Consider the following 25,456-nt stretch of genomic DNA (forward strand, 5'->3'; position numbering starts at 1 on the left):
TGGCACCAACAATCATTCCACGGTCAAAGTCACTTAGATCACATTTCTTCCCCATTCTGACGTTTGGTCTGAACAACAACTGCACCTCTTGACCACGTCTGCATGCTTTTATGCATTGAGTTGCTGCCGCATGATTGGCTGATTAGATGCGAGCAGGTGTACAGGTGTGCCTAATAAAGTGACCACTGAGAGTAGTTAGTCAACACAGCCCAGAGGAAAAAGATCTGTCAAAGAATGAAAGGAAATTGCAGAAGAGGGAAAGGGGAGTGGAATTCTCCAACACTGATGCTGCCCTCACCCGCATCAACTCCATTTCCCAGGCTTCTGCCCACACCCCTTGAGACTCCGCATCTAGTGAATCATTCTCCGCAATTTCCACCGCCCTCAGCAGAATCCAAACACATCTTTACCTTCCCCCCCCCCCACCCACACTCTGCTTTCTGTAGGGATCACTCCCTCTGTGACTCCTTCTCCATTTGTCCCTCCCCACTAATCTCCCTCCGAGCATTTATCCGTGCAAGTGGAAAAAGTACCACGCCTGCCCTTTCACCTCCATTCAGGCCCCAAAGAGTCCTTCCAGGTGAGGCAACACTTCATCTGCGAGTCTGTTGGAATTGTCTACTGTATCTGGCACCCTCCAACATGGCCTCCTCTATACCGGCGAGACCCAACGTAGATTTGGGACCACTTTGTTGAGCACCTTCACTCCATCCGCAAAAAGCAGGATTTCCTGATGACCAACCATTTTAGTTCCAAACTCCATTCCCATTCTGACATGTCAGTCCATGACCTACTCCAATGCCATGCTGAGGTCACTCTCAGGTTGGAGAAGCTCATATTCTGTAGCCTCCAACCTGATGGCATGAACATCGATTTCTCCAACTTCCAGTAAATTTCTTGCTCCCCCTTACTTCTTCAATTCCCACTCTGGCCCCCTCTTACCTCTTCTCTTCACCTTCCACTCTCCTCTCCTATCAGATTCCTTCTTCTTCAGCCCTTTACCTTTTCCACCTATCACCTCCCAACTTCTTACTTCATCCCACTCCCCACCTGCCTGGCTTCACCTGCTATGTTCTAGCTTGTCCTCCTTCCCCACCCCCCACCTTTTAATTCTGGTTTCTTCTCCCTTTCTTTCCAGTCGTGATGAAGGGTCTCAGCCCAAAACATTGACCGTTTATTCCCTTCCATAGATTCTGCCTGACCTGCTGAGTTCTGTCAGCATTTTGTGTGTGTTGCTTTGGAGTTCCATCATCTGCAGCACATTTTGTGCAGCTCATAGTCTGTGTGGGTAGCCTCCAACCTGATGGGATGAACACTGATTTCTTTAACTTCTGATCATTTTGCTCCTCTCCACCCACTTTCTCTCTTTTTCTATCTCCTATTCTGGCTCCAGTTTCATCCCTTCCCGTCTCCTCACCTGCCCATCGCCTCCCTCTGGTGTCCCTCCTCCTTCCCTTTCTCCCATGGTCCACTCTTCTCTCCTATCAGATTGCTTCTTCTTCAGACCATTACCTTTTCCACCTATCACCTTCTAGGTTCTCAATTCAAACTCCTCCCCTACCCATTCAACCTCCCTCTCACCTGGTCTCAGCTGGGTACCTGCCAGCTGGTACCCATCCCCTTCCTCCACCATCCTGTTCTGGCTTCTGCCTGCTTCATTTCCAGTCCCGATGAAGGGGCCTGGCCTGAAACGTCAGCTCTTTGTTCTTCTTCATAGATCCTGCCTGACCTGCTGAGTTCCTTCAGCATTTTGTGTGTCATATTATCAGCATTATTTATTTATTTATCTATCTATCTATCTATTTATTATTTTAAAATTGCAGTTTGTCTTCTTTTGCACACTAATTATTTGTCAGCCTGTGTTCATTGATTCACTTATATTTCCTTGTTCTACTCTGAATGCCTGTAACAAAATGAATCTCAAGATGGTACATGGTGACATGTAAGTACTTTCTTTCTTTTTCAATCTTTTTATTAAGTTTCAATAAACAATATTAATACTAATACATAGAGATCAGGAATACATTAATAATGGTTAACTAGTAAAAACACATATTCCAAGTAACAAATGGAGTCTAACTCCCAATCTCTTAGTAATTAACCATGAAAAAGATAATTATAATTGTAAAAAAAAAGGAAAAAGAGAAAAAAAAACTAAAACAAACTAATCTAAAAAAAAACAAAGAAAGATTGGGCTGCCATAATTCATCAGTTAAAATCATATTTTGTCGTTTAACTCCGCTCCTCTATCCATAAAAAAAAATTACTGAAGAAAAGGATTCAGAAAGGGTCAACGTATATCATATGAAAATATTGAATAAATGGCTTCCAAGTTCCTTCAAATTTAACTGAGGGGTCCGCAGTACTGCTCCTAATCTTTTCCAAATTTAAACATGCAATCGTTTGGGAAAACCATTGAAATGTGGTAGGGGGATTGGAATCTTTCCATTTATATAAAATCAATCTTCTGGCTATTATTGTCATGAAAGCAATTAAACGACAAGCTGATGAGGATAAATGACTAGACTCTATCACTGGTAGTCCAAAGATTGCAGTGATAGGATGAGGTTTTAAATCAACACACAGAACTACTGAAATAATATCAAAAATATCTTTCCAATATTTTCTTAACAGAGGGCACGACCAGAACATACGGTATGTGTCAAAGAAGCTACTTCAGAATTACATTTATCACAAACAGGGTTTATATGACGGTAAAAACGTACTAACTTATCCTTGGACATATGAGCGCTATGAATCACCTTAAATTGTATCAAAGCATGTCTGGCACACGTTGAAGAAGTATTAACTAGTTTAAGAATTTTCTCCCATTCCTCTGTAGATAAAGAAATTTGAAGTTCTCTTTCCCACTCATTCTTAATTTTATCATAAGTACCTTGATGTATTTTCGTAATCAAATCATAAATAATTGCTATTAAACTCTTCTGAAAGGGGTTTAAACCCAAAAAGATTTCTGTAACTTCGATTGGATGTGATATCGGAAAAGTAGATAAAGTAGCATTCAGAAAGTTTCTAATCTGTAAATATCTGAAAAAGTGTGATCTAGGCAAATTATATTTATTAGACAACTGTTCAAAAGACATAAAACAATCATCCATAAATAAATCACGAAAACATGGTATTCCTTTTGTTTTCCACAACAAAAAGGTTTGATCAATTCTAGTTGGTTGGAAAAAAAGTTAAATATAATAGAGGTTGACAGGATAAATTTATTCAATCCAAAAAATTTACGAAATTGAAACCATATTCGTATTGTATGTTTAACTATTGGATTAGTCATTTGTTTATTCAGTTTAGTAAATACAAAGGGAAGCCCAGCTCCTAGAATAGAAGCCAATGAAAACCCCTGTACAGACTCCCGCTCGAGATTCATCCATCGTGGAGTTTTAGTTTCATCCATCTCTTGTGTCCAAAACGTTAAATATTGAATATTAATTGCCCAGTAATAAAATCTAAGATTCGGCAGAGCCAAACCGCCTTCCTTTTTTGATTTCTGTAAATATTTCTTACTTAACCTGGGATTTCTATATTGCCATATATATGAAGAAATTTTAGAATTGATAGTATCAAAAAAAGATTTAGGAACAAAAATTGATACTGACTGAAATAGATACAGAAATTTAGGTAAAATAAACATCTTAATAGCATTAATTCTACTGGTCAAAGATAAAGACAGTAAAAAATTAACTTTAAATATATCCTTATACTCCTTAGTAATTTTAACTCCCAAATAAGTAAAATAATCAGTAGCCAATCTAAATGGTGATTGTTTATAAATAGGGATTTGCATATTTAATGGACACACTCTTATCAAGATTCAATTTATACCCAGAAAAACTACTAAACTGGGCAAGTAGAGTTATTACCGCAGGAATGAATTTCTCTGGGTTAGAAATATATAACAACAGGTTATCTGCATATAATGATATTTTATGTGTCCCATTCCCACGAATAATACCAAATATATTAGGTGAATCACGAATAGCAATTGCCAAGGGCGCCAGGGCAATATCAAATAATAAAGGACTTAAAGGACAGCCCTGTCTAGTACCTCGAAAAAGCCTAAAAAAGGGGGATTGTAAGTACTTTGATTATAAATTTACTTTGAACTTTGAATGAATGTTCCCAGTCAACAACAACTCAGTGATGAAGCGAGGAAAAGGCATTTGAAAGGGAGATTTCCTGCAATGAACAGTGATCCACGATAGATATGCGACAGATCCACGTCTTGCCCGGTAGGGTTAAGGAAGACTTGCTGACACAGCGTTCATGGAGGTGGGACCAGCCCTCCTCTCGCTCTTGTGAGCTGCTGTCAGAGGAAAGTGCGGGAGTTTTGGGATCCACATTGCCAGGATTGACTGGCGTGGCAGTGGGCTTGTTTTGGGGGACTTTGAGGTTCACTGTTGCATGTGTTCCTGGATTCTGGTTACCCTTTTTTTTTTCCGCAGTTTCTGAGCGGTACGATCAGGGTGATCAATATGGACTGGGGTGCTACGGCGAGAAACAGCCTTTCGCCCTGCATTGGCTAGCATTGCGCCGTTGAACTGAACTAAACTGAATACTACTGGTTTGATGTTTGTTATTCTATGCATTGTTCGCACACTTTTAGCAGATTGCGGAATTTGATCTTTTTTTCGCGTGTCGGGTGTTCAATGTTTTCTTGAATGAGTTCCACTGTGTTTCCTTGTTTTATGATTGCCTGCGGGAGCATGAATCTCAGAGCTGTATTCTGTATAAATATTTTGATAATAAATGTACTTTGAATCTTTTTAGAGAGAACAAAACCTATGCAGACAGAATCAGATGGTGCATTTCTCTCTAAGCAAAGTAAATTTATCATCAAAGTTCACATACGTCACCATATACAACTCTGAGATTCATTTTCTTGTGGGCATACTCAATAAATCCAGCCCAGAGTCTACGCAAAGTGAATAGAACAGTTGACATGAAATATTGAGGAAGGTTTTGATGCACAAGTCTCGCTTGGGAAGAAGGATGTCCACTCTGTTTGTGATTATGGATCACACCCTGGCCTAATAACAAGTTTTATTTAATCAATAATTTTCATACTGAACAGACAGCCCAATCCCAGAAAATCGACAAGCAGGCAGTGATGGAAGTGCAACTGGTTATTAATCTTTACCCTACCAGTTTATCTCCTAACCACTCTATAAGCATGCGATAGATTTAACAGTCAAAATACCCCAAGTATCTCAGAAGATGAACAAAGACTCTCCAGTTGCCTGAATAGGTTTAAATAATGTAATCACAAAGAGTCTGCATTTTAAGCAATTTCGCAAATCAGTTTGGCCTGGATTATTACTTACCCCTCAATGTTATCAATTAAACGCTGGTAAATCAGACCCTTTCTTTCAGATGTCAATCGCTACACTGCTTTACTTGGAAACACGACATCAGTGTTTCACCAAAGGCTTTCTCATCACAAACTACGATACTGAGGAAAGATAACTGGAATAATCCGTGCTGATCAAAAAAAAAATCTGCATTATACCAATTAACGTCCCTGCCAGGAGCAAAGCAGAAACGGTGCTCAAACTCCACTGCAGTTTATCTTGCCTGAACACAAGGAGGGAGAACCGGCTTTCATTTTCGAATGACAACTTTTATCTTCTGCTGCTGAATATAGGATCTCAGCCGTTCTGTAGGGCACGGCACTTGTACATGTAGATGCATTGTTTTCATAAATATTCTGCAAGACAGCAATGTCACTCCCAGACTAAAATGGAAAGCCGTAGCCGTACAGTCACCATCACTGAGTGACCCTCGAGTGACCAAGAGCCTCTTAACGCGATGTAATGCAAATTCGCCACTCATTTAAATGGGATTTTTATCACTCATCTCGGTAAGATGCGACAATAAAATAAATGCTTCCAGTGAAACCACAAGTGAATAAATATGGAACAGTGATTGAAAGTCTATTTTGTTGTTATCAACAAAGAGAGAGTCGCTCATTCAGAACAAGAAACTCACTGCTTCAGTCCCAATCTACACTTAGCGGCCACATTATTAGGTACGTCTTGCTCCTACTAAAGTAGCAACTGACTCTATGTTTGTCGTCTTCTGCTGCTGTAGCCCATCCACTTCAAGCTTCTACATGTTGTGCATTCAGAGATGCTCTATTGCACATCACCATTATAATACGTGGTTACTTGAGTTACTGTCGCCTTCCTGTCAGCTTGAACCAGTCTGGCCATACACCTCTGACCTCTCTCATTAACCAGCCATTTTCACCCACAGAACTGCCGTTCGCTGTATTTTTTTTTTTCTCGCACCATTCTCTGTAAATTCTAGAGACTGTTGTGCATGAACATCCCAGGAGATCCGCAGATACTAAGATACTCAAACCACTCCATCTGGCACCAACAATCATTTCACTGCCAAAGTCTCGTAGATCACATTTCTTCCCCATGCTGATGTTTGGTCTGAACAGCAACTGAACCTCTTGACCGCGTCCGCATGCTATAGATGCACTGAGTTGCGGCTACATGATTAGCTGATTAGATATTTGCATTAACAAGCAGGTGTACAGGTGTACCTAATAAAGTGGCCACTGAGTATAGAGCCAATAAACACAGCCAGGAGGGAAAAAATCTATTATTTTTATAATATTACCAAATGGCAGCATTGGTAGGAAATATGAACCCTTGAAAAACCTTTTACCTTTTATTCTTGATTTAATTTTAGGAACACACTTTGATAGACTTAATGAAACGTTATGTGGATTTTCTAGTGTTGTCTGTTTTGTCATATGCTTTTGTGATATCATTCTGGGGGAACATTGTCTCATTTTTTAATGCATTGCATTTGTGGTTTCTAAATGACAATAAACTGAATCTGAATCTGAATCTGATTGCACTGAGTATATAACTACTGTACCTGACATCACCATTCAAACAACAACCAGATAACTAATATTGACGACCATTACTGAAACTTGAAAAGGGAATATGAGCTAAAATGGCATTAAAGTGATATCTTGTGGCACCAGGAGGACTATAGTAGCAGGCTGAAAGAGCAGTTGAAAGGTTGCAGGGACTAGAAGACCTGAGTTATAGGGAAAGGTTGAATAGGTTAGAACTTCATTCCCTGGCGTGTAGGACAACAATGGGAGATTTGATAGAGGTATCCAGTATTACGAAGGGTATAGATAGGGTAAATGCAAGCAGGCATTTTCCACTGAGATTGGGTGAGACTACAACTAGAGGTCATGGGTTAAGGGTTAGAGGTGAAATGTTTAAGGGGAACGTGAGGGGGGATCTTCTTCACTCAGAGGGTGGTGTGAGTGTGGAAGTTAAATTTGAATGTGGAGGGCTATGGTCTGAGGTGCAGGACGAGGCAGAGTAATAGTTCTACATGGACTAGGTGGCCAAGGGCCTGCTTCTGTGCTATGACTCTGTTGCTCTAACAGTTAGTTTAGTGGAAGATGTTGAGTTGAAAGGAAGAAGATATAAAAGAAAACTAAACTGGGAATGCTATAAAAAGGGAAAGTTTTGATGAAATACAGTGTTTGTAAGATTTTTAAAAATTTATTGAGATACAGTGCAGTACGTGCCCTTTGAGCCACATCGCCCAACAAGCCCTGATTTAACCCTAAACTAATTATGAGACAGTTTACAATGACCAATTAACGTACCAACAGGTATGTCTTTGGACAGTGGGAGGAAACCCACATGGTCACGGAGAGAACGTACAGGCAGGTCGGAAATTCAACCTGGTCGCAAGAACTGTAAAGCATTGTGCTAACCACTACGCTACCGTGTTCACAGTAATAACCTACAGTGCTGGAGGAGAAGGCAGTTCCATGATTACAAGTCACAGCAGATTTTCTTCGTCGCTCTACTAGCACGACGATGGCCAGAAATAAGATCAGTGAATTTGGGCAATGACGTCTACTCAGTCAGGTAATGCATTACTGTCTAGAGAATAATAACTGATAGTGTTCACTAAAAATCTCTACCAGAAATATAATAAACAGAAACAGTGGCCCACTCTCTCTAGGCGGCATCAAATTTGAGATTCTAATTATTTACGTCCAACTTCTGCCTTGTAGTTTATGTATCAACTTAAACCAGAAAACAAATGTTTTTGAAAGTGTTGCTTCCTCAGAAATTTTCTTTGTTTAGGATCGACCTTTTGAAGCTGAACACAAATATAATATCAGACTGGTCGCACCACTAAGGAATCTGGAGAAACAAGAATTTAACTGTCATTGAATATAATGTGTTTAATTTCATAATGTTGCAGAAGCTTTGCAATAGTTCAACCAAGCTAAAAATGTTTTGTGATGATTTTCATTTGTACTCAGTGTCTGAGGCTTCTCACTTAAGTGTCCAACAATGATCAGCCAGCAATGATGGATTCCATTTCTCTATGATACCATTTCTCTATGACCACAATATCCTGGTGAAACCTTTCACCTTGTTTGTTACTGACAGTGCCAAGATTTGCAGGGAAGAAGTCTAAATGGGAATGCAGAAAATGAATCTTTAGTGATGTGTTGCACTTCATGGTTTTGTATGCTTGAAGCACATTGTCAACCAGCTGCACGTACAAACGTTTGTAGTTTGGTGCTCTTGTGGTTACCAAAAGAGTTTTCTACTACATCCTTGAATGCCTTCCATGTGAGTTTCTCCGGTTTCACTAGAAGTTCTTTGAAATTCCTGTCACTGATTCTCTTTTATGATTTGCGGACCAACCAATCTTGGCATCAACTATTCTGACTTGAATAATGAGTTGAAATGACAAATATAGGCAACTTCAAAAAAATGGTGCATGATAGGGAAATTTCATGGCGATTTTCTTGGTCAACAGCTCGAAATCCATAAGATACACCCAGGAGTTCTGAGGAAGCAAAATCTTTGTTGTCCAGTGGTATCTAAGCATTAGTTTATTACTTATTTATTTATTCAGAGATACAGCACAGTAACAGGCCCTACTGGCCCACTGAACCTGCTCTGTCCAAATGGTCACCCATGTGACCATTTAACCTACTAACCCCGTACATTTTTGAAAAGTGGGAAGAAACCAGAGTAGCTGGAGGAAACCTATGCGGTCTCAGGCAGAACTTAGCAACTCCTTACAGACAGCGGTGGGAATTGAACCCAGGTCACTGGCACTGTAATGGTTTTACGCTATCTGTAAAGGCTGAGCATTATTTTACTGAGTTAGTATTTGAGCCTCAGAGGGATGAGAAACCTCTCCAGCTGCCATACAGATGCTCTCAACGTAAGCTAAAACACTGACAAGACTTCAATTAAATCCTTGAAACATTCAGCTTACTGTTTAACTCTCGAAATGCAACACAAGTTTCTCGATGTAAATGAGTCTGCTCTGGCACGCAATCATGAGAAGAGTTCTTGTGTTTCCATCAGCAGGCTGTGATTTGACTAAATATGAAACACATGTTGCCTCTGCTCCGCAGTTCAACAGCTCTGACATTTCAACAGGACCGTTTAGAAGGAGCGCCACCAGGGGCAGGAGTTGTCAAGATTGCTGAAAACCTTTAACAAAAGACTTTGAAATGCAGTCAGCAGTCCCATTCCAGAGAACAATATCAAATGCAATGTTAGCATTCATTTCAAGAGGACTAGAATATAAAAGAAAGGATGCAATGCTGAGGGAGCTTCGGGGAGGCAGGCTGAAAGTAAAGACGGATATACAGAGGGGCAGGCTGAAGGACAGGATCGGAAAAGAAAAGCAAATTAACAAAAGAAAACAGTGAAATGGTGTTATGTCTGTCACTAAACCAAAATGTGAAATTGTTAAGATTGCATGTTTCTCTGGTATCCAGCTTCTGTCAACAGCTGGGTAACTAGATGGAATGGCTAACTGGAGGCTAAAGCCTCCCTACTGGAGACATCGGGAGATTTGTTTATTTATTTTTTAGTGACGCGATGAGGAGTAGGCCCTTCCGGCCCTTCGAGCAGCCCCCGACAAAACCGATAAGCCCCAACCTAATCATGGGACAATTTACAATGACCAGTTGACCTACCAGGTACATCTCTGAACTGTGGGAGGGAACCGGAGGACCCAATCAAAGCCCACGCATTCCATGGAGAGGATGTACAGAGACTCATTACAGAATGGCACCGGAATTGAACTCTGAATTCAGGACACCCTGAGCTGTAATAACGTCACGTTAACCGTTACACAACAGAATGCTATAAATCACTGTGTTGTAAGTGATGGGCCAAATGGCCTAATTCTGCTCCTATATCTTATGGTCTTATGTAAACCGAAAGAGATGCTACTGCTGAGATGACCTGCTTAGATTTGAATATACAATTGGTTACAATATACAATAGATTTGAATATTGTATATTGTATTTGAATATACAATAGTCTGGTTAATTGGGTAATCAGTTGATTGGGACAGCCATTTATTTGGGGCAACTCTTAAAGAACAAAAGTTAATCGAGACAATAGCCGGGACTCCCTTTGTTTATAAGAGACACCGTGACGCAAGTTTGCGGCACGATGTTATTGCTGAACAGTTTCTAATTAGTATCAGTTGCGTGGCCATTAGACACTACACCGTGCTTAAAGTGAACAGTTTTTAAATAGCATCAGATGTGTGTGCTCCTGTTCAAAAAGCAGTGCAGTGATTTTTATCACTGTTAGTCGGTGAGGAATAAGCAGTCAGACAAGTCAGAACTGTTTTCCTCACTGTGGTTTCAAGTATTCAGGCTTGAAGATGCCAGAAATGGCTGGGAGTGAAAATAAAACAATTTCACTACTTCAACAAGTTAGGCACTGTGAAGGATGTGTAGGTATCCATAATAATCTTGAAGATTACAGTGAAAATGAAGATTTGGAGAATGTACGAAGATAGTCCGTTATCTTCACTAGTTTGGCTGCACTGATTTTGTTCATTTAGTCAATCAAAAGAACACAGCAGTGTACTTAGACCATAAGACATAGGAGCAGAATTTGGCCATTTGGCCTATCAACTCTACTCCACCATTCAATCATAGCTGATCCTCTTTTTGTCCCTCCTCAGCCCCACTCCCCAGCCTTCTCCCCTTAACCTTTGATGCTGTGACCAATCAAAAAGCTATCAAACTCCACCTTAAATACACCCAACGACCTGGCCTCCACAGCTGCCTGTGGTAACAAGAAATTTCTCCACATCTTTGTTTTAAATGGATGCTCCTCTATCCTGAGGGTGTACCCTCTTATCCTAGACTCCCCCACCCTGAGAACATCCTTTCCACATCTACTCTGTGTAACCCTTTCAACATTCAAAAGGTTTCAATGAGATCCCCCCCTCATCCTTCTAAATTCCAGCAAGTACAGACCCAGAGCCATCAAACGTTCCTCATATGATAACCCTTTCATTGTTGGAATCATCCTTGTGAATCTCCTCAGAGCCCTCTCCAATGCCAGCACATCTTTTCATAGACAAGGAGCCCAAAACTGTTCAGAATATTTAAGGTGAGGCCTCACCAGAGTCTTATAAAGCCTCAGCATTACATCCCTGATCTTGTATTCAAGTCCTCGTGAAATGAATTCATACATTGCATTTGCCTTCCTCACCACCAACTCAACCTGCAAGTTAACCTTAGGGTTGTTCTGCACACGGACTCCCAAGTCCCTTTGCATCTCAGATTTTTGATTTTTCTCCCCATATGGAAAATAGTCTGCACATTTATTTCTACTACCAAAGTGCATAACCATGTATTTTCCAGTGTTGTATTTCATTTGCCACTCTCTTGTCTGTTCTCTTAATCTCCTTCTGCAGTCTTCCTGTTTCCTTAACTCTACCTGCCCCTCCACCAACCTTCATATCATCTGCAAACTTGGCAACAAAGCCATCTATTCTATCATCTAAATCATTAATTCTCATCATAAAAAGAAGCAGTCGCAACACCGACCCCTGAGGAACACCACTAGTCACTGGCAGCCAACCTGACAAGGATCCTTTTATTCCCACTCACTGCCTCCTACCAATCAGCCAATGTTCTAACCATGTTAGTAACTTCCCTGTAATACCATGGACTCTTAACCTGGTAAGCAGCCTCACGTGTGGCACCTTGTCAAAGGCCTTCCGAAGGTCCAAATATACAATATCCACTGCATCCCCTTTATCTATCCTGCTTGTAATCTCCTCAAAGAATTCCAACAGGTTCATCAAGCAAAATTTTCCCTTAAGGAAACATTGCTGATTTTGTCCTACCTCGTCCTGTGTCACTAAGTACTCTATAACCTCATCCTTAACAATTGACTCCAATATCTTCCCAACCACTGAGGTCAGGCTAACTGGTCTATCATATCCTTTCTGCTGTTTCCCTCTTTTCTTAAAGAGTGGAGTGATATTTGCAATTTGCCAGTCCTCCAGAACCATGCCACAGTCCAATAATTCTTGAAAGATCATTACTAATGCCTCCACAATCTCTACTGCTACCTCTTTCAGAACCCTAGGGTGCAGTTCATCTGGTCCAGGTGACTTATGTACCTTTCGATCTCTCAGCTTTTTGAGCACCTTCTCCGTTGTAACATTAACTCCTCTGTCAAGAACTATTAGGAAATAATACACAATTTTACAGTACTGCAGTGGTATTGATAGTGTTCTAATTTGCTCTGTATTTCATTTAAATACATAATTTTTTACTTAATTAAACAGTAATTTGACTTTTTAATACCTTTTTAACTACTTCCATGAAGCTTAGGCTGATTGGGGCAGCCACTTAATTGGGCCAAAATGTACTGGTCCCGATTTATCCCAATTAGATGGAATTTGCAATATAAAGCTAGAACAGACCCACTAAAATGAACAAAGGAAGAGAATTGTTGGAAGACAATGATGGAGTTCACTATGATCAAAACTACCAAGTGGTCAAGAAAAGTAAATACTCCATGGTCGTCGTCATTATCCATGGCTTCCAAAGACTCATTTACATGCTGTGATAGAAATCTAAACAGAATAATTAATAATAACAACCACAATATCATACAGTACTGTGCAAAAGTCTCAAAGACACGTGTAGCTAGAGTGCCTAAGATGTTTGCACAGTACTATATGTGTCAACATGGAGAGAAGAGCGACTTTGTGAATCTTGTGGGAGCAAAGGATGTTGGGAATGGTGAGGCTAGAGTGCTGCAGGAGGGGTGTGGGACAGAGAGCAGAGGAGTGCCAAGGATAGTTGGGGGGGGGGGTTGCTGTTGACACAGGTGCAAACACACCCAGCCCTGAAACACCAGGCAAGGTCATTCAATTCCAAACAATTGGTTTATTGATCATTACAGAATGTCTTTTTGGTGCTTTCCACTCCCTCCCCTCTCCCTTTCCCTTTTCCCAATCATGATTTCCCTCCCCCTGCCCCCAGGTTGATCATTGTGTGTGTGTGTGTGTGTGTGTGTGTGTGTGTGTGTGTGTGTGTGTGTGTGTGTGTGTGTGTGTGTGTGTGTGTGTGTGTGTGTGTGTGTGTGTGTGTGTGTGTGAGAGAGAGAGGGAGAGTGAGAGACCTTAGACTTTTGCACAGTACTGTATTGCAGAGCACTGTTCATACAAACGCCAAAGTTCAAAGTCACTGTCAATGGAATATAGTACAGACATGAAAATAAAAGAAAGATGCTAGTTAAAAACAAGATTAAGTACGTAAATAGATTTTGAGCTGTTGTTTAAAAGTGTCAACTGAGTCCTTTACAGTTTTAGGTATTGAGTTCCACAGTTCAGGAGCAGAGTTCAAAAAAGCTGACCTGCCAATTGTCTTTTGAGGGAGATTGTTTAAATTTAAGAGACCAATGAAGAAGATCTGAGAGCTCAAGCAGGATTATAAAACAAAAACGATTTTGTGATGTTCTCCGGTCCCAGACCATGCAGAGTTTTAAAAACAAGTAAGAGAACTTTAAAAATCAATTCTAAAAGATACAGGATGCCAATGCAGAGTAGTTAGGACAAGTAATATGTTGGTTTCAAACATTAGAATGGACTTAGAATGCAATGCATCATCAAGAACTAAAGTGTTTTTTTCTTTCACACTTCAAAAGCTTTGGCACAGTTTTAGGAATGACAAAATTTTAGATGAAAATGTCCTTTGTTTCCTGATTGGAAAGACTGACATTTTCATTTCTACAATCCAAAACACGAGATTCTTTTTTTGTTGAGCTTTTGACGGCGGCTTGCTTTTGGCTCAGATGTTTGTAGTCATCGAGTTTGCAGCCGTTTAGTTCCCATGTATAAACACCGTAAGACATTGGAGCAGAATTAGGCCATTCAGTCCTTCCGCTCTGCTTCATGACTGATTCATCCCTCTCAACCCTATTCTCGTGCCTTCTGCCCGTAACCTTTGATGCCCTGACTAATCAGGAAACTATCAGCCTCAGCTTGAGATATACCCAAGCTCTTGTCCTCCACAGCTGTCTGTGGCAATAAATTCCTCAGATTCACCACCCTCTGGCTAAAAAATTCCACCTCATTGGAGTTAGAACTGGAGCACTTTTTCTATGTTATGGTTAGAAACACTTATAAATCTCGAGAACACTTTAAAAAATTTAGATGAAAATGGCCTTATTGAGCAGATTATTTTCATTTACACAATCCAAAACACAGGCATCCTTTTTAGCATGTGCTGATATTAAAATTATTTTGTGACTGTATGTGCTGGATCATAACCTTATGTGCGAAGTGAGACTACATGTAGTGTGTTTTGTATTGTGGCCCCAGAGGAATGATGCTTTGTTTAGCTGTACACAGTACATGTGTATGGGTGAATGACAATAGCCTTGAACTTAAATAACAAACTTGGTCAAGCTTTTAGCCATTTAGTAACCAGCAATAAATAATAATTGCACTATTTTACAAAGTTCTGGGTTGAGAAATATACTCAGAAGCCACTTTATTAATTACTTTCTGTAAAGTGCCACTCAGTCTATGTCATGAACTTCTGCTGTTGCAGCCCATCCTCTTCAAAGTTCGATATGTTGTGCATTCAGAGATGCTTTTCTACATGCCACTGTCGTAACGGGTGGTTATTTGAGTTACTGTTGCCTTCCTGTCACTTTGAACAAGTCTGGCCATTCTCCTTTGACCTCTCTCCCTAACAAGGCATTCCACCCACAGAACTGCCGCTCTGATGTTATTTTGTTCTTGCACCATTCTCTGAGATACTTAAACAACCCATCTGGCACAACAGTCACTCCTGATCAAAGTCATTTAGATATTGTTTCTTCTCCATGCTAATATTTGGTCTGATCAACAACTGAACCTCTTGACCATGTCTGCATGCTTTTATGCATCGAGTTGCAGCCACCTGATTGGCTGATTAGATATTTGCATTAATGAGCAGGTGTACAGATGTGCCCAAAAATGTGGCCATTGAGTGCACGATGTTTTGAAGTCAAAACAAAAATCTGACCTTCACAAGTTCTGGTAGAGAAACATGAGCATTCCTGGCTTTGACTACTTACGTGGACTAACTGCTCCTGTGTGTCGAATTCCCGTGTACATCCTTCCCAGTGGCAGTTGGTTTCATAAATGACTTCCGGCTCTTGTTTGCTTTCATCTTTATCCACCTCCTCTTTGACCAGTGTCATTCCTTCCGGCTGCTCCTGTGGTAGAGAAATCCAGTTTTGAATTGAACTCATGAATATTGCTATCAGTTCTGGTCACCTTTAGAGAGGGTGCAATGTTAGACAGGGCATGTACAATTGATGGAGACAACAGTGTACACTACAGCACAGTACAGGCCCTTTAGCCCGTGGTATTCTACCGACCTTTTAACCTACCCTAAGACCAATCTAACCCTTCCCTCCTACATAGCCCTCCATTTTTTTATCATCCATGTGGCTGTCTAAGAGATTCTTAAATGTCCCTCATGTACCTACCTCTACCACCACTCTCTATGTAAAGAATTTACCTCTGACATCCCCGCAAAACTTTCCTCCAATCACTTGAGAATTACTGAACCCTGATATTAGCCATTTCCATCCTGGGAAGAAAGTCCCTGACTGTCTGCTTGACCTACGCCTCTTATCATCTTGTACACCCTTATCAAGTCACCTCTCATCCACCTTTGTTCCAAAGAGAAAGTCCCTAGATTGCTTAAACTTTCCTCATAAGACATGCTCTCTGATCCAGGCAGCATCCAAGGTCAATCACCTGATTCCAAAACTTACTGATATTAAGAGAGAGAGAGGGAGGCGTCCAGCGCAATGAGAGAGAGTGACAGAAACTGCTTGAAAGGATGATGTTATGGTTCCTCTGCTGATTGTTTACCTTTATCCGAGGTCACTTGCCTGTTTGTAGAGTTTCTGCGGAAAGCGGTGGGCGGAGCAGGTTGATGGACAGCTGGTGTCCAACGTGTGGAGATAAAAAGCCAGGTCCGCTGTTACACAGACAGACACACCAGGACACACCATGAGACACACAGTGCGGACACTGAATGAGCTTTGCTGCACCTACAGGAAGGAGGGGGTTTTGGAGGATCGATTCGGGGAAATTGATCAATGGCTCGCAGTGTGAAAAGGTGCGACCGGTGGGGAGATATTTGTGTGTCCACCCTCGCCTGGGAGATAATTCCACCACTGAAGAATGGTCGTACGTGCTATGGTCATAGTCGGTGACCACAACAGGACTTCGGAAGACAACGGGAAGATTGACGGCGACAGTTCACCTCTCACCTCTCTCTCTCTCCAACGTCACTCAACCAACTACCTCGAACTGAACTGAACTCTCTCCATCATTATAAGACTGTATCCATTTACCCCTAGGTATGAAAGAGCCTAGTTTTGTTCCTATTTCCACACACACATATATCATTGCTCACCTGTTCAATATATTTGCACTTATATTACTGTATTGCTTAGTTACTAATAAACACTATTAGTTTATAGTAATACCAGACTCCAGAGTGTTTTCCATTTCTGCTGGTCTTTAACCCGGTCACGGGGTACGTGACAGTGGGAATAAAAGGATCCTTTCCTGGTTGGCTGCCAGTGACCACAGGGGTCGGTGCTGGGATCACTTCTTTTTATGTTGTATATAAATGATCTAGATGATGGAATAGATGGCTTTGTTTCCAGGTTTGCAGATGATATCAAGATTTGTGGAGGGGCAGGTAGTGTTGAAGAAACAGGTAGGACTTAGATTAGGAGAATGGGCAAGAAAGTGGCAAATGAAATACACTGTTAGAAAATGCATGGTCATGCACTTTAGTAGTAGAAATAAATGTGTAGACTATTTTCTATACAGGGAGAAAATCCAAAAATCTGAGATGCAAAGGGATTTGGGAGTCCTTGTGCAGAACCCCCTAAAGGTTAACTTGCAAGTGGAGTCAGTAGTGAGGAAGGCAAATGCAATGTTAGCTTTTATTTTGAGAGGTCTAGAATACAAGAGCAGGGATGTATTGCTGAGGCTTTATAAGGCACTGGTGAGGCCTCACCTTGAGTATTGTGAACGGTTTTGGGCTCCTCATCTAAGAAAAGATGTGCTGGCATTGGAGAGGGTTCAGAGGATGTTCACAAGGATTATTCTGGGAATGAAAGGGTTATCATACGAGGAATGTTTGATAGCTCTGCGTCTGTACTTGCTGGAATTTAGAAAGACGAGGGGGATCTCATTGAAGCCTTTTGAATGTTGAAAAGCCTAGACAGAGTAGATGTGGAAAGGATGCTTCCCATGGTGGGGGAGTCTAGGACAAGAGGGCCCTCAGGATAGAGGGGCATTGATTTAAAACAGAGATGCAGAGAAATTTCTTTAGTCAGAGGGTGGTGAATTTGTGGAATTTATTATCACAGGTAGCTGCGCAGGCCAGGTCGTTAGGTGTATTTATGGCAGAGAGTGATTGGTTCTTGATGGGACATGGCAACAAAGGTTACGGGGAGAAGGTCAGAAATGGGGCTGAGGAGGGGAAAAAAGGATCAACCATGATTGAATGACGGAACAAACTTGGTGGGCCAAATGGCCCAATTCTGCTCCCATGTCTTATGGTCTAATGTCAGAATGGGAACGGAAAGTAGTATTAAAATCAACTGCATTAACTTATACCTACAGGAACTATAGGAAAGATGAATATAAGATTAGGACTTTGATGACAAAATCTGCAGATGCTGGAAATCCGAGCAATACACACACAAAATGCTGGAGGAGATCATCAGGCCAGGCAGTATCTATGGAAAAGAGTAAACAGTCGATGTTTTGAGCCGAGACCCTTCATCAGGACTGGGGAAAAAAAGGGAAGTCAGAGCAAAAAGGTGGGTGGGTGGGGGGGGGGGGGGGGAGGAAGAAGTACAAGGCGATAAGTGATAGGTGAAACCTGGAAAGGGGGAAGAGTTCCTTGGAACGTAGCAGATTGAAAGAAGATTTGATAGAGGTATTCAAAATTATGACGGGTATTGATACGGTAAATGCGAGCAGGCTTTTTCCACTGGGGATGGGTGAGACTACAACTAGAGGTCATGGGTTAAGGGTGAAAGGTGAAAAGTTTAAGTTGAGCATGAAGGAAAACTTCTTCACGCAGAGGGTCATGAGAGTGTGGAACAAGCTGCCTGTGCTAGTGGTGCATGCAAGCTTGAAGTCTGGATAGGTATGTGGAGGGCTATGGTCCCAGTGCAAGTTGATGGGTGTAGGCAGTTTAAATCATTCGGCACGGACTGGGTAAACCAAAGAGCCTGATTCTGTGGTGCGCTTTTCTATGTGCATCGATTTCAGCACATCACAGATAACTATCTCACAACACCTCAACAACAGCAAAGCTGAACATCCGTCCCTCTGTCTCAGCGTGCGTCTGCTAGAAGCTACCAGTTTACTTTGGTCCTCTGCACTCCAAGAGCAATTTTCACTCTCTTACCCTGCTTCATAGCATGTACAAGAGGGAATCTGCAGATGTTGGTAATCCAGAGCAACACAAAATACTGGAGGAACTCAGCAGCATCTATTGAGAGGAAAAAAGAGTCCATGTTTCGTGTAAACACCCTTCATCTGGACTGAAAATGAAGGGAGAAAAAGCCAGAACAAGAAGGTGGGGGGAAGGGAAGGAGCACAAGCTGGCAGAGGATAGGTGAGAATAAGAAAGGAGGAAGGTAGGTGGGTGGGGAAGTGGGGAATAAAGAAGCTGGGATGTGATTGAAGGAAAAAGGTAAAGGGCTGAGCTAAAGAAGAAAAAATCTGAAAGGAGAGAGTGGACCATGGGAGAAAGGGAAGGAAGAGGGGCACCAGAGGGTGGTTGAATCACAAGTTAGAAAATCTGCAGATGCTGGAAATCCAAGCAACACACGCACAGTGCTGGAGGAACTCAGCAGGCCACGCAGCACCAATGGAAATAAGTACAGTAGATGTTTCAGGCTGAAACCCTTCATCAGGACTCATCAAAAGAGATGAGAAATCAGGGTAAGAAGTTGGGGGCGAGGGGAGGAAGAAGTGTAAGATGGTAGGTGATAGATGAAACCCGGAGGAGGGAGAGGCAAAGTACAGAGCTGGGAAGTCAATTGGTCAAAAAGAGAAAAGGCTGGAGAAGGGGGAATCTGATAGGATAGGACCAGAGGGAGGTGATAGGTGAGGAGAAAAGAAGAGATGAGAGGGGAACCAGAGTGGGGAGTGGAAAACGAGAGAAGGGGAAGGGGGAGAATTTACCAGAAGTTGGAGAAAGTGATGCTCATCAGGTTGGAGACTACCCAGAAGGAACACGAGATGTTGTTCCTCCAGCCGGAGTGTGGTCCCATCATGTCAGTACAGGAAGCCATGGACAGGCATGTCGGAGTGGGAATTGAAATGGCTGGCCACTGGGAAATTCTGTGTGTTCCGGATGGAGTGAAGGTGTTCAAGAAAGCAGCTCCCAGGAATTCATAGTGTGTGTCCACATTGCCTTGGGCTGTCTTTTATTTCTTTTCAAAAACTACAAATGTGTTTCATATGGGAGCGGGAAGCTTGTAGGGTCTGAGGGAACTGCTTGAGGACCATTTCCTGTGAGGTTATAAGATCTGTGTGCAATGTAAACTATTGTAAAAGTTAAACCTTCATGTTTCATTTGTGAAAGCTGATGACAAACATGTTCAAATTATTGCATAAAAATAAAATATTCTCTGCCACAAAACAACATCATACACTCCAGAAGACTGCACAGAGTTGATTAATGTGTAGCTGGAGGTAACAGCTGATGATAACCGGGAACAATCTTTTTTTGAAAAAGACATCACAGGAGGCAGTTTACAGAATCAGCCAAAATTTCTAAATATAAGCAAGCTATTCTAAAAATAAAAGAGTAGCCATCTAACTGGGGAGTTAGTGGTGGTCTGCTTTTCAGATCTTAGCACACCATTGAAGAAAAATCACTTTGAAAGATTTTTAAACTGGAAAATGTTCATTTAATGTATAGAACTTTGAACACTACAGCAGTACAGGCCATTTGGCCCATGGTGTTGAACTTCTAACCCACTCTAAGATCAATCTCAGCCCGCCATTTTCCTATCATCCATGTGCCTACCTAATAGCTTCTTCAATGTTCCTAATGTATATACCTCTACCACTCTGCCCCTGGCAGGGTGTTCCACACACCTGTCTCTGTGTAAATAACCTACTTCTGACATCCTTCCCTGTACTTTCCTCCAATTACCATGTATTAGCCATTTCTGCCCTGTGACAAGCTCTGTCTGTCCACTCCGTCTATGCCTCTTATCATCTTATACACCTCTTATCAAGTCACCTCACATCCTCCTTCACTCCAAAGTGACAAGAGCTCGATCGCTCAACTTTTCCTCATAAGGCATGCTCTCTAATCTAGGCACCATCCAAGGCAATAATTCCAAATTCCAAAACTCATTTATCTAGCAATGTTTTGGACCCAAGGCAATAATAGGACTGCACTTGGAATATTGTGTCCAGTTCTCATCACCTCTTTATAGGAAGGATGTGGAAGCTTTAGAGAGGGTGCAGAGAAGATTTACCAGGATGCTGCCGGGATTAGAGAGCATGCCTTCGGTTGATTAGACCACACTCGTAAAATTGCGTTTGTTTCTGGTCACCTCTTTATAGGAAGGAGGTGGAAACTTTAGAGAGGCTTCAGAAGTGCTGCTTGAATTAGAGAGCATGGCTTATGTGCTTGAGTAAACTAGGGCTTTTCTCTTTGGACTGAAGGAGGATGAGAGGTGACTTGATAGAGGTGCACAAGAGGCCTAGACCAAGTGGACAAACCAGAGACTTTTTCCCAGGGTGCAAAATTGGCATAATTTTAAGGTAACTGGAAGAAAGTCTTGTGTGGGGGGTGTATGTCGGAGTTTCATTCCTTTACAAAGAGGGTGGTGGGTGCATGGAATGGGCAGCCAGGAGTGGTAGTAGAGGCAGATGAATGAGGGATGTTTAAGAAACTCTTGGATAGGCACACGGATGATAGAAAAATGAAGGGCTATGGAGGGATGGGTTAGATTGATCTTAGGGTAGGTTAAAAGGTCAGCACAACATTGTGGACTGAGGGGCTTATGCTGTGCTGTAATGTTCTAGATGGGGTGTATGGGGTGTCCAGAGAGGGGCATCACCTCCGGCCAAAGGGTTTCTTGTGTCCATTCTGGGACAGTTCACTCACCGTTGCTTCCCTCCGGACTTTCAGCTCACACCTGCGGCTCCAAGTAGCTGTCTGCGTGCAACAGCGGCCGCATCCCAGTACACCGCTTCGGCAGGAGGACTAAACCAGGTGAGGGTAGCTGGCAGACCTCATACCCCAGTGAGATAGCACATGCCTGCCTGAGTGGGCAAAGTCGGCTCTGGCGGACTGGGCAGACCTACAGTGAGACCAGCGGCCAGGAAGGTGGTTTTGCCGCACTCTGTGGAGAGCAAAGGTGTGTGACAAGGCACAGAAGATATCATGGTCATCCACTGCACCCAAGGAAGACCCCAGACTGTGGCGCTTGTTCATACCTGACTCAGACTTATGAGGTGGAGAGATTGGAACTGCCCCAGTGCAATGGCTTTTCCACTTTAAAAAATCTTGCGCTCAGGTCTCCTGCCATCTTCGAACACAGGACAACCACCACACCATACAATGTTCCGTTCTCCTTCTGGACTGATTACAATGGTGACTTAAATATTTGCATGAGCGGCTGTTCTATTTCTTGTTATAAAGATCCACTTGAATTGCAAATTCATTTCAGATTCAAGGCCACGATGACTTACACCGAAAGTGGCAAGATCACCTCAGCGTATCCGAGGTACCTCTCGAAGCTGCACTACAAATTTAAATTCTATACTTAATCACCTTCGTATTACAAGGAAAGCAAACAACATGAAGGACAAGACCGTTTCTGTAATTGGTCCCTGAGCACTCTGATGGAAGTTGCATGTATTATAGAATGCATCTGCTGCGAGGTGGTGTGGTGGGGGTGCTGATTAATGAAGTCGTCGCTGTACCTGCTCGCTCCCTCCGCCTGGGCTCGGCAGCTCCTCGTCAGCTTTAATCCGCGAGCGCTTGTTTTGCATTGGGTCGCCAGTGCTGCTCACCGCCGACTCACTGGTTGGCTTACTCTAGAAAGACGTGAGAAACTTCAGACGTGATTGAACACAATCCAGTCGTGTGCAGGAGAGGTTCTGCAGATGCTGGAAATCTGGAGCAACACACACAAAATGCTGGAGCAACTCAGCAGGTCAGGGAGCTTCTGTGAAGAAGCACAATGAAGCCTGAGGTACCAAAGAATGGGGTGTCACAGGTAGTGAAGTGGTTAACGCACCACCTTACTTTACCAGTGACCCAAGTTCAATTCCCGACACTGCCTGAAAGAGTTTGTACATTCTCCCCGTGACTGTGTGGGTTTCCTCCATGTGCTCTGGTTTCCTCCCACATTCCAAACTAGTACCAGTTGGTGGGTTAATTGGTCATTGTAAATTGTCTTGTGAGTAGGCCAAGATTAAATGGGGGATCGCTGGGCAGCATGGCTCAAAGGGCTGGCTAGTTCCCATTCCACACTGTATCTCAATAAATAAATAAAACCTGTCTCTGATCCATTGAGAAACCATCGGCCCACACAGATCCATATGTCCCTCTGTTTATGGTCTCTGCTCCTGCTCCTTGAATTGAAAATGTATCTGGCCTACTTCTGTCATGATTAGCAAACCATGAAATGTAGCGACTGGGAATACTCAGGAGGCCAGGACAAGGGGAGGAGGGAGAAATTACCCTAAGTTACAGAAACTACCATTCATGCCATCAGGTTGGAGGTGACCCAGGCAAATGAGGCTTCCATCCCCCTTTCTGCTTCCCTCTTATCACTTCTCTTCTCCTCACCTGCCCATCACCTCCCTCTGGTTCCCCTCCTTCCCCTTTTCCTATTGTCCCCTCTCCTACCAGATTCCTTCTTCACCCCTTTACCTCTTCCACCTTTCCCTTCACAACTCTTCAGTTCATCTCTCCTCTCCTACCCACCTTCACCCTCATTTGGTCTTACCTATCACCTACCAGCTTCTACTCTTTCCTCCCTCCTCCCCCACCCCCAACAACTCTCTTATTCTGGCTCCTTTCCCCTTCATTTTCAGTCCTCGGCTCATAGCATTGAATGTTTACCCCTCTTCATAGATGCTGCCTGATCTGCTGTATACAACTCAAGTTGGATTTCAATAACCATAGTACACTGAACAGCGCTATCACTTCAAAGCGGTATGGTGATAAGGAGGCATACAGCAAGATGACGGATAGCTACTTGAGTGGTGTTGCAACTCAACTGGTTGTGGACTTAAGGAAAGGGAAGTCGAAGGAACACACACCAGCCCTCATCGAGGAGCCAATGGTGGAAAGGGTGAGCACCTTTAAGTTTCTTCGACATCTTGGAGGATTGGTCTTGAAGCCAACACATTAAAGCAATCATGAAGGCAGAGGCTCTACTTCATTAGGAATTGGAGGAGAATTGGTACGTTGCCAAAGACTCTGGCAAATTTCTAAATGGTACATGTCCTCATCAGGGAGGAGGTACAGGAGCCTGCAGATTCACACTCAACAATTCAGGAACAACTTCTTCCCTCCATCATCAGATTTCTGAATGGTCCATGAACCCATGAACACTACCTCATTATTCCTTCTTTTGAGACTATTTGTTCATTTTATAATTTATAGTAACTTTTATGGCTTTGTACTGTACTGTACAAATTTCATGTCATCTGGGAGTAACGCACGAAGTGCTGGAAGAACTCAGCGAGTCAGGCAGTGTCCATGGAGAGGATGAAAGGACTCAGCCCAAAATCTCCACTGTTTATTCCCTCCATGGACTCAGTAGAGTTCCTCCATCATTATGTGTATGTTGCTCTGGATTTCCAGCATCTGCAGAATCGCTTGTGTTCATGTCATATAAGACAGTGATTAAAATAACCTGATTCTAATTCCTTGCAGAACTATTCTCAAACAACATAAAGAATAAAGTAAACACTATGCAAACATTGGTTCCTATTTCTGTGCATTAATGTGGTTTAACATAATCCTTTGAATTGGCCACGTTTCTGAATTATCTGTTAAGGTAAGAGCGAAGGGATGACAAAACGTGGAAGAAGTCACGTCATCCACCACAACCAAGGAAATCCCCAGTTGTGATGGCTACTTGTACCACTGGGCCTAGACTTCTAAGGTCGAGAGAGTGAAGCTGCCCCAGTGCAACAGCTTTTCTACTTTAAAAACTCTCCTGCATAGGTTTCTTCATGCCCGTCATCATCGGATACAACAGACAACCAATTACACCCCATGAAGACTTCCAGCACAGTTCCATTACCCCCCTCCCTGTTTTCTCTTACCTGAGCAGGTTCAGGTGGACATGAAGAGATCTGTCCGGGGGCAAGCACAGTGGGCAGGCCTGGCACGTGGCGTTGCGGAGCGAACGTCGGAGCAGGATGGATGAGAGGAGGACTGTGGCCAAAGGCGGAACCCAGGCTCTGCTGGCGGCTCATTATCTGGTGGTGCATTTGTTGAATGGCTACTGGAGTGGCAGGGTAAGGAAAGCTGAGGGCAGGACTAGGTAAAAGCAAGGTACAGAAGAGGATTACCAGGTGGATAATCAAAGAAAAATTCCCCTTTGCATGTTCAAATACCTCTAGTTCTCTCAAAGTATATTTAAAAGAATTAACAAATAGCACAATTTAATTTAAATATCAAAATAAAGATTAACTTTATTTGTCATACGTACATCAAGCACAGAATATTACAGCACAGTACAGGCCATTCAGCCCACAATGTTGTGCTGACCTTATAACCTACTCCACAATCAATCTAATCCTTCCCCCCCATGTTGCTGTTGTTGTTCCTTTCTGCGCTTTGTGGCACATCGAGCAGTCGTTTCTTGCCATTTCTTTAGCATTTGTCTGCTTTTTATGAGGCCGAGTTGCTAGCTCAACACTCAACCCAGCAGAGATGGAAAGCGTGCTAGGAGCCGGCTGGATTTGAACCTGGGATCACTTGTCTTGGTCGATGCAGATGACACTACACCACCGTCCAGCGCTTCCTCCTACGTATCC

At 42.5% G+C, this 25,456-nt stretch overlaps 1 protein-coding gene across 2 annotated transcripts in view; it reads right to left on the reverse strand.

Annotated features, from left to right (window-relative positions):
* LOC140718789 (transcriptional activator GLI3-like) overlaps window positions 1-25,456 on the reverse strand; it is a 426,621-nt gene that overhangs the window by 28,956 nt on the left and 372,209 nt on the right. For both annotated transcript variants that reach the window (XM_073032982.1, XM_073033058.1), the window contains exons 8-10: window positions 24,740-24,956; window positions 22,379-22,492; window positions 15,451-15,591 (exon numbers count right to left, since the gene is read on the reverse strand). In XM_073032982.1, coding sequence (XP_072889083.1) covers window positions 15,451-15,591; window positions 22,379-22,492; window positions 24,740-24,956 — 472 coding nt within the window. The remainder of the gene's footprint in view (window positions 1-15,450; window positions 15,592-22,378; window positions 22,493-24,739; window positions 24,957-25,456) is intronic.

Source organism: Hemitrygon akajei, chromosome 1, assembly GCF_048418815.1.
Source record: "Hemitrygon akajei chromosome 1, sHemAka1.3, whole genome shotgun sequence".
Classification (NCBI taxonomy): Eukaryota; Metazoa; Chordata; class Chondrichthyes; order Myliobatiformes; family Dasyatidae; genus Hemitrygon; species Hemitrygon akajei.